The sequence below is a fragment of the Acomys minous genome (genome assembly GCF_964271855.1).
Source record: "Acomys minous genome assembly, chromosome: 3".
Taxonomy (NCBI): domain Eukaryota; kingdom Metazoa; phylum Chordata; class Mammalia; order Rodentia; family Muridae; genus Acomys; species Acomys minous.
The window spans coordinates 131541594-131556481 of NC_140485.1; the positions used below are offsets into that span (position 1 = coordinate 131541594).

At 45.2% G+C, this 14888-nt stretch overlaps 2 protein-coding genes across 16 annotated transcripts in view; both read left to right on the top strand.

The window, feature by feature from the left end:
* PLEKHG1 (pleckstrin homology and RhoGEF domain containing G1) overlaps window positions 1-3579 on the top strand; it is a 211379-nt gene extending 207800 nt beyond the window's left edge. For all 15 annotated transcript variants that reach the window (XM_084777823.1, XM_084777818.1, XM_084777811.1 and 12 more), the window contains one exon: window positions 135-3579. In XM_084777823.1, coding sequence (XP_084633949.1) covers window positions 135-1186 — 1052 coding nt within the window. In that variant the 3' untranslated portion in view covers window positions 1187-3579. The remainder of the gene's footprint in view (window positions 1-134) is intronic.
* A 7859-nt stretch (window positions 3580-11438) lies between these two features.
* The window catches only part of MTHFD1L (methylenetetrahydrofolate dehydrogenase (NADP+ dependent) 1 like), a 183848-nt gene continuing 180398 nt past the window's right edge, over window positions 11439-14888 (top strand). The window contains exon 1 of the mRNA XM_084777825.1: window positions 11439-13258. Coding sequence (XP_084633951.1) covers window positions 13035-13258 — 224 coding nt within the window. The 5' untranslated portion in view covers window positions 11439-13034. The remainder of the gene's footprint in view (window positions 13259-14888) is intronic.

Sequence of the window (14888 nt, forward strand, 5' to 3'; positions counted from 1 at the left end):
GCATTCAGTGACTGCTTAATCTTAAGTCTCCTGCTGTTTTTTAATACATCATTTAGGTGTTATGTTCTTATCTTTAATTTTCCTATACAAGGATAATCCTATATGTGCTTATTGTTTCAATGTCTGCCTTCCAGGTGCCAGGATTGCTGAATATTCCCAACTGTATGACCAGATTGTGTTCAGAGAGACACCCCTTAAAGCTCAGAAGGATGGCTGGGCCAGCACCCAAGAACCCACCCTCCTCAGGCCCGAATCACCTTCCCAGGCCCAGTGCACTGGTGAGGACTGGCTTTGGCACTCACCCTACAGTAACGGAGAGTTGGCAGATTTCTCCACCCAAGCAGAGCAAGACTCAAAGTCAAAATATCCCACCACATTAGATAGCATCGCAAAAAGTATTCCCAGACAGCTGTCGGCCGCTTGTTCAGTGCCTTCTCTACAAGTGTCAGACCCTCCGCTGGGCTCTGTGCCACAGAGGTGCAGCGTGGTGGTCAACCAGCCGCACAAAGAGAACTCCGGTCAGGGCCATCTTTACAACTCACTGGGTCGCAAAGCGATCAGTGCTAAATCCCAGGCTTACAGCAGACCCCAGTCATCTTCCTCAATCTTGATAAACAAATCCCTGGACTCCATCAACTACCCCAGTGAGATGGAAAAGAAGCAACTGCTGTCTTTACAGAAGACTTCCAGAGGTGCGAGCCAGCAGGACTTGCTGTCGGGGTTCACAGACTCATGTCAACAGGACACTGGCAAACGCTCCGATCTCACGCTCCAAGACTCACAGAAAGTGCTGGTGGTAAATAGAAATGTACCCTTAAGCGCCCAAATAGCGACCCAGAACTACCTTTCTAATTTTAAAGAGACCGAGGGAGATGAAGATGACTATGTGGAAATCAAGTCAGAAGAGGATGAGGTGGGGCTGGATCTCTTTCCCAGTCGGGACAGGAAGTCTGACTCAAAGATCCCAGACCCTGACTGTTCTGGTAACATCTGTAGCCACAGCAGAGCTTGCTCTTTGAAGGAGGCAGTGAGTGGCAGGCATGGGCTTCCTCCTTACCTGACAGCATTTAAAGACTCCGACAAACTGAATGATTATCTGTGGAGGGGCCCATCGCCCAATCAGCAAAACATTGTCCAGTCTCTGAGGGAGAAATTTCAGTGTCTTAGCTCAAGCAGTTTTGCCTAGGGTTTATTTTTGTTTTTCTTTTTCTTTTAAATATATGTACCAGTTTAAATCAATTTTGTAATAATAAAAGGGTTAAAATGTGCTTTTCTTTACAGCACAACTCTTTGAGCAGGCTGATCACGGCTTTTATGCTCCACACCCTGACAACAGCACCCATGCACAACTCTTAGATTACCCACCTCCCCCACACACCTGTGACTCAGAAGGAGCTCCAGCCTCTTTCACAGATTTTAAAAAGAGAGACTAGAGTTATTTAAAGAATTATGCTTATATGTGGCATCTCTATATTTGTTGCAAGACTCAAGAGTGATGTGTATATACCAGAGACCTCTGATTAGAATATAGCCTCTTGACGTATTTTAAGGTTCCCACTGCAGTGTCCCAATCACATTTTATTTAGATGCCAATGTTATGTGACGACTGAAAAAAAAAAATTCAAATGTAGCCCTAGGAGCAACCTGCTATTAGAAGGGGGAAAAAAAAAAATCTTTACCTGTGTTTCAGGACGAGGCCCAGATGATGTGCCACGAATGATGATAATTCTATCGTTTCTGGGTTGAAATCAACTATTTCTTTCATGGCCTAAAGAAATCTAAGCCGTAATAAAATGCAAGCCAACTTAATTATTAGATAAGAAACAGCCTATTTCCTCATATTACAACTAAGGGAGAACTGGCCCTGCAAAAAGAAAATAATAATAATCATCACCATGTAAACCATCCCGCTATACTGCTGGATATGCCTGTCTCTCTTCAGTACGGAGCAAACCTTAGGCTAAATGAAGACAAAAATGCATTAAAATGACTCTTCTAGAACAGGTCTTCCTAGACACTTTACTGAGCTTTGGGTTTGACTGAAAGCCCTCCTTGAGACGGCCTCGCCACAGATACCGGCACGAGTTTATTTTCAAAATCGTCCATAGCATAGGGCCCCTTTCAGTGTTTTGGAAGACAGAGAAGAGGGCATTTGGTTGCTGGCTGCTGGCTAGTAACTTCCTTTCCACTGTAATGGTAGTCTCATGCAGCGGTCCACTGGGACAGCGCACCACCAGCCTAACTCCTTGTCAATAGGGACGGACGATGAAAAGCACGACACTGTGATCCAAAGGAAGAACCAAAGAGAGAAAACGAAGACAGAGTGATTGCCACTTCGTAGAAGCATTTTATTGGTGGCTGCATGAATGCAGCCAGACCACTCTCTCCCTTTCTGTTCTCATTTTACATAGTGGGACATTCTGGAGTCTTCTCTCGCCCTCTCACGTTCTGTTTTAACTTACCCCCTCTTTATTAGCATTAAAACAATCTGTTCCATTTATAAAGCTATGGCAGGAAGTGATGGGAAAGTCTTTCATTTGCAGTAATATTCACAGTTTCCCATAGTTTTTTTTTCTCTCTCTCTCTCTAATTCCATCTTTATGTTACAAATAAGTCCCTAAGGGCTTTTTTTTTTTTAAGAGTTTCTTGTTTTTCAAATCCTTCACTCTTCTTGTAGCTACCAAAACATTTGGAGCTGAAGGAGACCCTTGGTGGAGCCCTTGCCCCACGTTCTGATGTCCTGACTGATCCCCATCACTGAGGTACATGGCTCTGAAAACATTTCTTTTTTCCATTGCTTTAATTTAAACACGACATGAGTTTTCCAGACTAAGCAATAGCAAAAAAAAAAAAAAAAAAAAAAAAAAAAAAAAAAAAGACAAAAACTCTGTTCTTAGAATTTGCTAGATGAGTGTGAACACATTTGTATCACAGTTCCCCCTCCCCCATTTGCTTGTTTTAAGTTACCTGACTCTTGTCCGAAAATGTAGTTTCCTGTTTTGTTTTTCTTTTTAGTCTGCATGACCCACATTCCAATGTTGTTCATGTTGCTGTGCTGTCTGAGTCTTGGAAATTATCAATTCTTCACACCAGTGTTTGGTTGCATGGTTTGTTGTCATCTACAAAGGTAGATGTCATGTTGTACAAAATGTCTTGTGTATATGGTCCTTTGGGTTCTAGGATAAATCTGTAGTTTTATTGATCACTTCTGTGGCCCAGGCTGCAGACTTTGAGAGCCGTGTGTGTGTGTGTGTGTGTGTGTGTGTGTGTGTGTGTGTGTGTGTGTACACATGCTCAGATACTCCCTCAATGTCATCAATTCAGCGCTCTTGTTTAAAATAGTTTCTTTTGCAGGTGGGGTGGGTTGTATATAATTGGGGTGAAAGTTTTATGGATTTTAAAGTCCTATACTGAAGGTCCCATTTTTTATATATATATATAAGTTCACTTTTCACCTACTTTTTTTTTCTTTTGAGGGAAAGCAATGCAATTTGGAAAACATAGTTTAAATACTGTATATAAGACAATGAAAGTTAGTAATGCCCGTTATTTAATAAAGTTTGTAAAGTGGAAAGAAAATTTTTGTTTGAATTAATGTGTTTGCCCTAGAACACTATGGCTTTTCGAAACTGTTTGGCAACAATCCTCTGTCTTGCCTTTTGAACCACAGAGAAAATTGTTCAAGGTAAAAGTATGTCCTAGTTAGCTTTATCGACTTGACACAGCCTAGGGTCATGATGTAGGAGGGTCCAGTCCACTTTGGGTGGCACCATCCCTAGGCAGGTGGTGCTGGGTCATATAAGAAAGCTAGCTGAACATGTGCCTGTGAGCCAGAGAGTAAGCTGGCAAGCCACATTCCTCCAGTGGGTTTCTGCTTTAGGTTTCTGCCTTGAGTTCCTGCCTCTACTTCCTTCAGTGATAGCCTGCGGGCTGGAAGCATAAGTAAGCTGAGATAAACCCTTTCCTCCTTTAAGTTGATTTTGGTCGTGGTGTTTCTCACAACAGCAGAAAGGAATTAGGGCAGAGGGTAAACAGAGTCTCAGTGGCTCTTGACAAACCAGTTTTCTGTTTCTGGATTGTTTTTGAAGTAGTAAGCTCAGTGTCTGAAATGGGTTTTGTTTTCTTGACAGGAGTCTAGAAATATGTCAGTCACTAAATTAAAAGCCTTTGCATTGAAAATGTAGTAACAAGACATCCTTTTTCCTTGTTGAATTGAAAATTTAATCTAAAATTTCACTACAAAGTAAGGCTTATGTTATACAACTTTACATTCCAAATTTTCTTTGTTAAAATTATAGAGACAAGCCAGGCTGGTGGTGGCGCACATCTTTAATTCCAGCACTTGGGAGGCAGAGGCAGTGGATCTCTGTAAGTTCCAGGCCAGCCTGGTCTACAGGGTGAATTCCAGGGCATCCCGGGGCACACAGTAAAATCATGTCTTAAAGAAAAAAGTATATAGAGAGAGATAAAAGAGAGGGGAGGAAGAGACACAAAAACATGCTTCTAAAAATGGGTGATTACTGATGCTTTTTAAAGCAATGTTTCCAAATATAAACAGAAGGTCCTAGCCAACTGAGTGGAAATGCAGGCTGCCTAATCCTACCCTTGGAGAAAAGCTGTTGAGATTCTTTCTCTGGAGTATTTCTAGGCATTTATAAGCATCGTCCTAGATCTCCCTTGTGATGACTTCCTGGAAATCACAGGTTTAGTTTAGACAAGCCAATGACAACCAAAAACCAATGTGTGTGTGTAAATTCTCTGCATAACTCTTCAGAAGAAAGGGGGAAACATCTAAATATCTACTAAGTTGTCTTTTGATGAAGGGAAAAAAACCACAAAGAGTAAGTGGTAATTGTTCTTTAAGCATCCTTAGTCCTTCATGTGAGCTATGGCTTTCTCTAGCTGGCCAATTTATGCATCCTTATTCCTTCATGTGAGCTATGGCTTTCTCTAGCTGGCCAGTTTGGCTACACTTAATATTTTCACTAAGGGATGAGAATTCATTAAAAGAAACTGTTACTGCATTTCTACAACTTTTATGTCAATATGTCTTGCATGCATACAATCAGAATCTTTTAAAAAAATATTTATTATGTATACAGTGGTCTGCAAGTACATCTACAGGACAGAAGAGGGCGCCAGATCACATTATAGATGGTTGTGAGCCACCATGTGGTTGCTGGGAATTGAACTCAGGACCTCTGGAAAAGCAGTCAGTTCTCTTAACCTCTGAGCCATCTCTCCAGCCCCAGAATCTTTATTGTGTATATTGGTTTTTCTTTTTAAAAGTCTCTAGACATATGTATGTTCTCAGGTTTGTCTTTTCACTCTCCACCCCCGCCCCCACCCCTGCCAACCCCATAACTAGCTTACAGCAATGGAGCTCCAAAGCTACAGAGGCAATATGCTACATTTAAAAATTAGATACATGCAAAAAACAATGTAGAGGAGAGATTTCCTCTGCTCCCCCTCTTGGTCCTTACCTGGAGACTCTGGCTGGATCTAGGGACCAAATTTACACATAGCCAACTAATGTGAGAAAAATATTATAGTTTTATCAGTTTCATAAAAAGATGTGGGGATATTTAAAACAGAATAAAAACCAAAGAGTGCTAGCTTTAGACATCAATAACGTTGTGAAAGAATACAAGGACAAGCAAATCTTCGGACCAGGGTAGTAAATTTGAGAGATATTATTAACAGATACAAGGTCAAAGGTCAGGAGGCAGGTGTGGAAGCTGAGGGGAAATGGGAGCCAGGTCAGAGCTTTATACAGCACCAGTGACCAGTCTCTGATACAGAGGCTGTTCTCCAAAAGAATCTATAGGGCTTGTTGTAGGTAAGACAGGCCCAGTAGCCCCCTCCTGAAGTCAGGAAAGCTTCAGCTGATTTTGCCTTTAAAATAATTAATTCTCCAATTAAGCATATTCTGAGATGGCACACCCTTCACTCCTTCCATCCATCTACATAACTAAATTAATGTAGGACGTTTGCATTTGAAAGCTCTTTTGGTGGAGCTCAATGTTCCCTTTTAGATAAGTGTTCTACATGGTAGCCCATGCACCTCTTGTCTGCTGATCCCGTAGGATGCTTTGTGCCAGCTCTGGCCAGAACAGGGCAATTTGTACCCAGCCAGCACATGTTTAATGATCCACTAAACAGAGCTCAAAACTTACAGAAGCCCAAAGCAGGAGATACCAGTCAAATCAGGGACTATATGGAGACAAGTATGAGTAACAAATAATTAGATTTTAGGAACTCGTAGCCGGGCTGGAGTGATGGCTCAGTGGAGAAGAGCATTTGTTGCCCCTGTAGAGGACCTGGGTTTGAGTCCCAGCACCCACATGGCGGTTCACAACTGTCTGTAACTCCAGTCTCAGAGGATCTGATGCCCTCCTCTGACCTCCACAGTCACCAGGCACACACATGGTATACATACATGCACGCATGCGAAAGAATCATACACGTAAAATAATTTTTTAATATAAATTTTTTTATAATTTATAGTACCATCCGTGATATAGTGTCACCCAAACATGAAGGTGCCATTTCATGAGTCTTTGCCCTTTCCTTCCTCTTGGAGTCTGGAGATGTTTATTCTGCCAACTTCTGGGTGCTCTCAGCTAAGCATCTGTGTGTCGGGATGGTACCTCATGCCATCCTGGGATTTTTACTTGGACAAAAGCCTTTCCTGATAATTGCTTCTTGGGATGCTATGGAAGCAGCGAGCAACCTAGCACACAGAGTCAGGAAGAAAAGTCAGGGGAAGGGGGGAGGAAACAAGCACAGGTGGCTGGGCACACATCGCCTACTTTATGTTGTGGTGCATACATACCACAGGCATAGACACAAAGCCTTATTCCTCAGATGGTGGCTTTATTCACATACAGCATGCAAATGTGAAAGGACAAGAAGCAGTCAGACTCGCTCATTCTAAAGCCACATGATTTGAGCATGGCATAAAAGGACAAGGCTGTGATAGCGATCAGAACTTCTGCTGTGTGGGCAAGCACAAACCCCTAAATGCCCTGTTGGTATGGCGATGGGCAGCTGTCCACAAGGCTCTCACGGAACCCAAAGTCAAGCCCATGGTGTAAGCAAATTCCTTCTTCCATAGGCAAGTTAAGTTGGAGGCTATGAGCTGCTGGCCCAGAGGCTGAATCTATCTTGTACAGTGTGAAACGAGTTTTAAAAGAAAAAATCCAAATCTCCCAACGTATCTAGAAGAAGGAGAAAAGAGAAGAGAGTGGGCTGGCCCATGTGGTCCTGGATTCTGCTGAGGCGATGCGATGAGATCTGAGCCGAAGGGACAAAAGGTGAAAAAAGCAACATTAGTGATGGTCACTTGCTTTGACAACTGGAGGACACAGTTGGCAGCCTGAACACAGATGTTCTAGATAGGCAATAAAGGATCTGCTCTTAAGGGAAAATAAGTGCCTGTCATGGAAAGCATGATGAACATGAGGCTCCTGTGAGATGGAGAACTTCCATCTGAGCCAACTCACTGAGGACTCCTCTCTGCCTGACCTCTCCAAGCCTCCATAGGCTGCTGGTGATATGAGGACAAAGACTCGTCTTGACTGCTCAGAATTCATACAAGGCCTAAGCTCCAGTTTATATTCTGTTTCCTTAAGAACACTGTCTAGCTCAGACTCCCTTCTTGAGGTGGCAGGAGGCTACTCTCCACCCCAACTGTACAAAGCTGACGTCATTTCCTCAGACCTCTTGCACATGCATCCAAGGCGTCCTCTCCATAGGCCATCTTTTCCTGGGACTACACGGATTCCTCACACTCCTCATCCTCACATTCCTCCTCCTGATTGTAGCCAGTGTGATGTGCCTACACACAAGTGGAATGACATCCTCCACCCAGCTGTCCATGGTCTCTTCTGTAGGATAATCCACTTCGTCTCGTCTCCCCACCTGCTCCATCTAGGACTGAACTCATTGCTGAGAACCATGAGGGGAGCTACGAAGTTAGCCTGCCTTGATTTCCCAGGTCAGGGCTAAGGGGCGTTATTACATCCCTGCAGGGAGAGTGTGCTTCACATTTGCAGTGGCCCTTGTGCCCCCAGACTCACCACAGCCCTTAGGGGTGCAACACAAATTATGAGTGTATTCCACAGATGAGGAGTGTTTAGGGATTCCCAGTCCAACCTTCCCTAATAGATAGATAGGTTTGTGTGGAGAGATTGCTCAGAGTTTAAGAGCACTGGCTGCTCTTCCAGAGGAACCTGGTTTCAGTTTCTGGCACCCACAGGGCAGCTTACAACTGTCTGTAACTCCAGACATGAGCATGCGGTGCACAGACTTACATGCGAGCAAAATACCCATATGCATTAAAAGTTGGATGAATTGCTGCATGAAAGCTCATGCTTTCTGGAATGGAGACCTTTGTGTTAAGAGAGTGCTGTCATCCACCACCTCTCCCAATAATCCTCCTCAATTAGTGCAAGTGTTAGCCCATGGACTGCAGTTCCCATCATGCCCTCTACACCCTACCCTTACCCAAGGGGCCTTCATATTTTAATGGAGACTGGCCTCCCAGGTTCTTGATCTGACATTCCTGGTGACCTCTGCCTCCATTCACTTTAGCCTCTGTTCTTTCCTGGAAAAAAGAGGAAGGAGAAGAAGAAGAAGAAGAAGAAGAAGAAGAAGAAGAAGAAGAAGAAGAAGAAGAAGAAGAAGAAGAAGAAGAAGAAAGAAGCAGCTTCTTTTTTTTAACAATCATATCAGATATTTCTTTTTCTTCTACTCTTCATCTTGATTAAAAAAATATTGTGGCAAGAAACATATAACACAAAGACCACCATCTTAACCATCTTAAGGGCATAGTCCTGGGGCGATAGTCTTTGATAAGATTACATGCCCAGCTATTCTATAGTAGTTGGTTCTTCAGCCTGACTTGTCCTTGTTCCTCATTTTCCCTACCTTCCTCCATTCTCTATAACTCAAGCCCCTTATGCTTGCTGCACCCCAGGCTCTTGCTCGTGTGGTTCTTTCTACCCATTCTACTCACTCCCCAACATTGACTCTTGTCTTCACGTAGCTCCCAAGCCACCCATAAGACTTGTCTTCAATTGCCAACATTCCACCTCCTCCTGAAAGCTTTTTGATAACTCTTTGTTCTAGGGTAGTGCCTCTCCATGGTTCTTTTATGAGATCTAGATCAGCCCTATTCCTAACTCTCCTTTAAATGGCATATGGCCCACAGCACTCTACGCAGTCAACTCCATGAGACCTGGGTTCGAACCTGGCTTGTTCACAGTGATTCCTCGCCACATATTCCCGGAACAGAGCAAATCAGTGGTTCTCAACCTGTGGGTCAAGAGCCTGGGGTGTGTATGTGGGGGGGAGGCGGTCAATCAACTCTTTCACAGGGGTTTCATATCATATGCCCTGCATATTAGATATTTATATTACAAATCACAGCAGCAGCAAAATTATAGTCATGAAGTAGCAACAAAAATAATTTTCGGGTTGGGGATCACCACAACATGCATTATATTTTATTAAAGGGTCACAGAATTAAGAAGGCCAAGAATCACTGGGATAAATGAACTCCATAGATGTATGAAATATTGTTCAATTTTTATCTTGTGCATTAATAGTGTTTGCCTTCTTATATATAAGTGTACCACATGCATGAAAAGCCCACGAAAGCCAGGAGACTGAGTTGGATCCCCTGGAACTGGAGTTACAGGTGAGAGCAGCCATAATGTGTGTGCTGAGAACGAACCCGGGTCCTCTGCAAGAGCAGCTGGTGCTTTTTAACCTCTGAGCTCAGTCTGGCCATAAAATAGTGTTTTAAACTCAGATACATTGTTTAAATTGCATCCAAGAGTTACTTCTGAATGCCCTGAAATTACCCTTGTCTACTAGGAAAGAACATTAGTGGATACATTTCTAAAGACTTCCACACTCTTCCTACTGTAGCTGACTTTTCTTAAGTCCTTTCAGGTCATTAAATTGAGACAGCTCTCTCAATGTGTCGCCCCAACTGTGTGTCTATAAAACAAGCCTGGGAAGTTTGTCTCTGATTCCCAGTCTCCTAGTCTACAAGTGTCTATCCTGTGTATGTTAACTTTCCACCACTGGGACAAAAATATCCAGTGTAAAGAACTTAACCGAGTCCAGGACAGCCAAGGCTAACACAGAGAAACCCTGTCTGGAAAAAAAAAAGGGGGGGGGGGAGAAAGAAAGGAAGACTGTTATATTTTGGCTCAGAATTAAGCCACATGGGTGGCTGGCTTTGTGGAACATATAGCTAATGAGGCTGCTCACCTCATGGCAGTCAGGAGACAGGGGGAGATGGGCAGGTGGGGAGGAGAGAAAAGAGGGGAAGAGAGAAAAGAGAGAAGGATAAATGAAAGAAGAAGGATGCAGGAGCAAGATATACGCTTTAAGATTTAACCTTGGAGACCGACTTCCTCCAAGGCCCGCCTCCCAGCAGTCCATCCTGCTAAAACGGCAGCCGCACAGATGAATTAATCTACCGGTGAATTTTATGTTCTCAGGACTCAATCACCTCTCAGTCGCGCCCCAGTTGGGAAGCAAGCCTTTGCCACTAGAGTCTTTGAGGGAGGCTTTCACATTAAATAACCCTATGTAAGACTCCAGATGCTTCTCACGGGCAATGCTAACTAGCACCTTGGCCTAGGCTGTGTTGTCCTCAGGCCCAGGCTGAGCACAGACTCTGAGCTTATCACACTAGGATTCTAAGTAGCATCTGAGTAACCGATCTTAATTGTCCCGTCAGCACAGGCATTTTGTTATTCTGAACTTTCAAGTGATTTTTTTTTTTTCGTTAATCGCCCATTAAGATTGCAAATAAGAGCCGGGCCGTGGTGGCACACGCCTTTAATCCCAGCACTTGGGAGGCAGAGGCAGGTGGATCGCTGTGAGTTCGAGGCCAGCCTGGTCTACAAAGTGAGTCTAGGACAGCCAAGGCTAAAATAGAAAGACCCTGTCTCGAAAAACAAACAAACAAACAAAAAAGATTGCAAATAAGGCACAGTGGGCTAGAACTTAGTTCAGTGTCAAATAGAAAGATGACATTCAGTTAGTCATTTCTCTGACAGAGGTTTTGGTTTTCACCCACTATCTAGTCAAGGCAGAGCGGACGAACTACCAGCTGACATGAGTTCACTGTAACCCAGAACTCACTGACTCAAACAAATTGCCTTACTGTCCCAATTCAAGAGCAAGCAAAAACAAAAACAAAAACAAAACAAACAAAAAACCTCACTTAAAAAAGTAAGACAAGAAAACATAGTGTTGATTGTTTAAAATGATCCCCCTGTGGTTAAGGGAAAGGATTACACCCTAGCATTGCAGTGCACTTAAAGACAGAAGGAAACACTGTAACACTGCAAAGGTCAGGATCAACAGCAGCTGTTTCAACGGTGTTTTCCATTACAATAAAGAATACCCGAGATAGACAGCTTTTAGGGGGGAAATGTTTATTATGAGCTCACGGTTTCAGATGAATGTCTGGCCTGTACATTGTCTGGGGGGGTCTGTGGCAACGCAGTACATCAAGGAGGAGTGTGTGTGTGTGTGTGTAACAACGGCTTTGCCTAATTATAGGCAGCAAAGTAGGGAGGGAGGTCCCAATACCCCTTTCACGGGAACATCTCTAAACATCTACATTCCTCCATCGAGGCCTCAACTCTTAAAATATCCCTCCATCTCCCAACGCCATCACAGAATGGTGACCAGGTCCTTAACATATGGACCTTTGGGACATTTCTCCAACCCACAGCGGTCATGAAGACTGAAGACTAGCCTCCAAAGCATCGTCTTCAAAATGGCTCTTGGTCTGACTCAATTCCATCAGAGAGATTTTTTTTTTCCTAGTGAATAAGTTTTTGTGGTTCCCAGTTCCAACCAGGTGCACATAGTTTTTTCCCCATAAAGGTGATGGCCTTCCCCAGGCAGATCTTTCAGATATAGCGTATTATGCAACACCCCCTTTAGCACTTGCTTGACCATGCAATTCAAAAACACGGACCCCTGGGTCACCGAGGTGGTGGCTCGACAGGTAAAGGCACTTGCTGCCAAAGCTGGGAAGTTGAGTTCTGACCCCAGAACATGGGGCCTCCTCTCCCCACCCCGATCCCCGGCTCGGGCCACCGCCCCCATGGTGGAAACAGAGAACTAACTAACTGACTCCTTCAAACTGTCCTCCGAACTTCACTTGCAGGCCTTGGCAAGCATACGCACACAAGTAAAATATAACTAAAAAGAGGAAGAGGAGGAGGCCCGCCTAGAGCTGGGCAGGCTCACGGCTCTGCCAACAAACCAAATGACTTCTCTGTATCTCCAAGTTCTCCTCGTTGGAAAGCGAACGAATGTCACTCAATTCCTTACATCTGTTGGGGTTAAATGGGAGATCTTTCCAGCACACGGGGCAGTGTGCGCTCTCAAACTCTGTCTCTACCTTGGACGAATTTTATCCTACCTTGAGGATTACAAAGTTACGATGTTTTTCTCACTGGCCTTGGAAATTATAAACTTGTAAGACTCTCAGTCTTCAGGCCAATGGCGTTAACCTGCTCTTGCTACAAAACCAGCATTGCAGACTCCAAGAATGACTCTTAGCCTTAGGCCACCTCCCACATAATAAACTCTTCCTTCTGGAGGCGTAAACTGGACTTAGGGTCACCACGGAAAGTGAGCTACTTTCTGAAGACCAAGGGTGGCACCAGGTTTTGAAGCAGAATTAGCCATACAACCTCAGGGCAAGGGTTCAGCACAACCCTGATGCCCCACCTCCTCTGCCTTGACTTTCTGGCAACTCCAACCAGCAGCCTCGCGTCCGCTGGCCCCCGCCCTCCTAACGTCACGGCCACTAGGTACAGTGCCCCCTAGGGGCCTCTGTTCCTCCCACGAGGAAGAGCCTGGTCTTTCCTGCTGCTGGCCCGTTACAGTGTAGCCCGGCTCTCTGGTTCCTGCCTCGCCAACCCCAGGAGGAACTTGCTGCCGCATCTCGGTGCCTCGGGAGTACCAGTCGCCCCGCGCTCCGCAGCAGCATGAGCTCCCGCCTGCCTCTCCTACTGCGCCAGCTCAACAGCCAGCAGCTGCCCCCGGGCCCGGCACGTCGGCTCCGTGAGTTGTGTCGCTCCAGCAGCAGAAGCAGGAGCAGCGGAGGTGGTGACCCCGAGGGGTTGCGCGGTCGGCGGCTGCAGGATGGCCAGGCCTTCAGTAGCCGTGGCCCTGGCAGTCCGGAAGCCCTCGGGAAGGACTCCATCATCAGGTGAGTGTCCGGCTTGCCTGCGCCCAGATCCCTAGCCAAGGACCCAGGGATGGTGCAGCGGAGCTTTCGGTCGCTGGGAGACCCGAGGGACCGGTTCGAAGGGCGGGAGGCAGAGTGTTTGGTGCCAACTTGCTAGGGGCGCCTGGCGATTGACAAGAAAGGGAATGAGGAAAAGGGTGCTCCCGGAGTATGGGACCCGGTAGGTGAGGGCATCCTCCGGCCGGCGCGCGCCCCACGGACCGCACGCCCCGCTCCACGTGCACCGCCCGCCTCCGGCTCTGATGCAACCGCGCCGGGCGTGGCGCCGACAGGAAAGGGGCGGTGCGGCCCATGGCGGGAGAGAAGCAAGGAGGATGGCCCTGCCATCCCTTCTCTGCTGCTGTTTCCCTACCACCACCATCACCACCTCCTGGAGGCGCGGGCGAAACCCGTTGCGGAAGCCCTGGAGGTCGCATCGCCTCTTGGAGAGCATGTAGGCTCCGGAGCGGCTGTATCTAGAAAGTTCGCTTCCTGTCCAGCAGCGATCTATGCAGACGCCGTCTGCGTCTCGTCCACGCGTCCAGCCGCCTGGGCAGGCCCTAAACTGAGAAGTTGGTCTCTGAGCCACTGTGGTGCAGAGGGACCCGCTGAGGACATACCTGCAGGTGGCGGGAAAGCCCTTTCCTATCTGGCTCCCAACTGGGGTTATGGACACAGTTAAATGAGCAAAAATAATCTGGCCTGGGGATTGTCACACATAGCCCGCAACAAATAGTTATTATCATTATTATTTTTTTATTAATTAAACATTTTTATTTTAACATATACATTTATATTATTACACACACGTAAACTACCTATAGCAAGAAGAACCATGGGCACAATCAGGGATTATATAAATGCTATGTTCTTAGTGTTTTGGCTATTTGAAATAGTTATTATTTTTGTAATAAACTAACATCTGCAAACTTGGGGTGATGGTATTAGGGTTTAGTAAACTAAAAAGCAAATTTTAAAGTATTACATAGGTACCTTTGTAACAAGGAAAAGCAAATTCTCACATTTTTTTTTTGAAAAAAATTCAATGTTTTATAGATCCTGACATTCGGATTTCAGATAGTTTTCACATACTATGAAATATCCTTAATTTTATTTCTACCTGTTGTTTAAAAATGTAAGCCAGGCTAGGGAGATTGCTCAGTTAGCAAAGCACTGGCTGGGACAGGCATGAGAACCTAAGCTCCATCCTTAAGACCCATGTAGGTGTGGTGACATACTCTTGTCACCCCAGTCCCTGGGAGGCAGAGACAGACAGATCCCTGGGGCTCACTGACTAGCTCACCGAGCCTAGTCCAAGAGTTCCAGACCAATGACAAGTCCTGTCTCCAAAACCAAAGTGAGCAAATGTTGAGGGACAACATTCAAAGCTGACCTGTGTTGTGTACACACACCAACACATATGCACCCAAACATACCTGAACACATAATTTAAATAAAAAAAGTATGTGTACGTGCATGTGTTCTTAACTAGTGGGCGGTGGTTTCCTGGCTCTGCTTTCTGAACCAGAGGACAGTGTTTAGGAATCCTATGCCTTCTTTGTGCAATCTGCCTGTGCTATAGGTTGTGTGAGTGCATGGACAAGCTATCGGA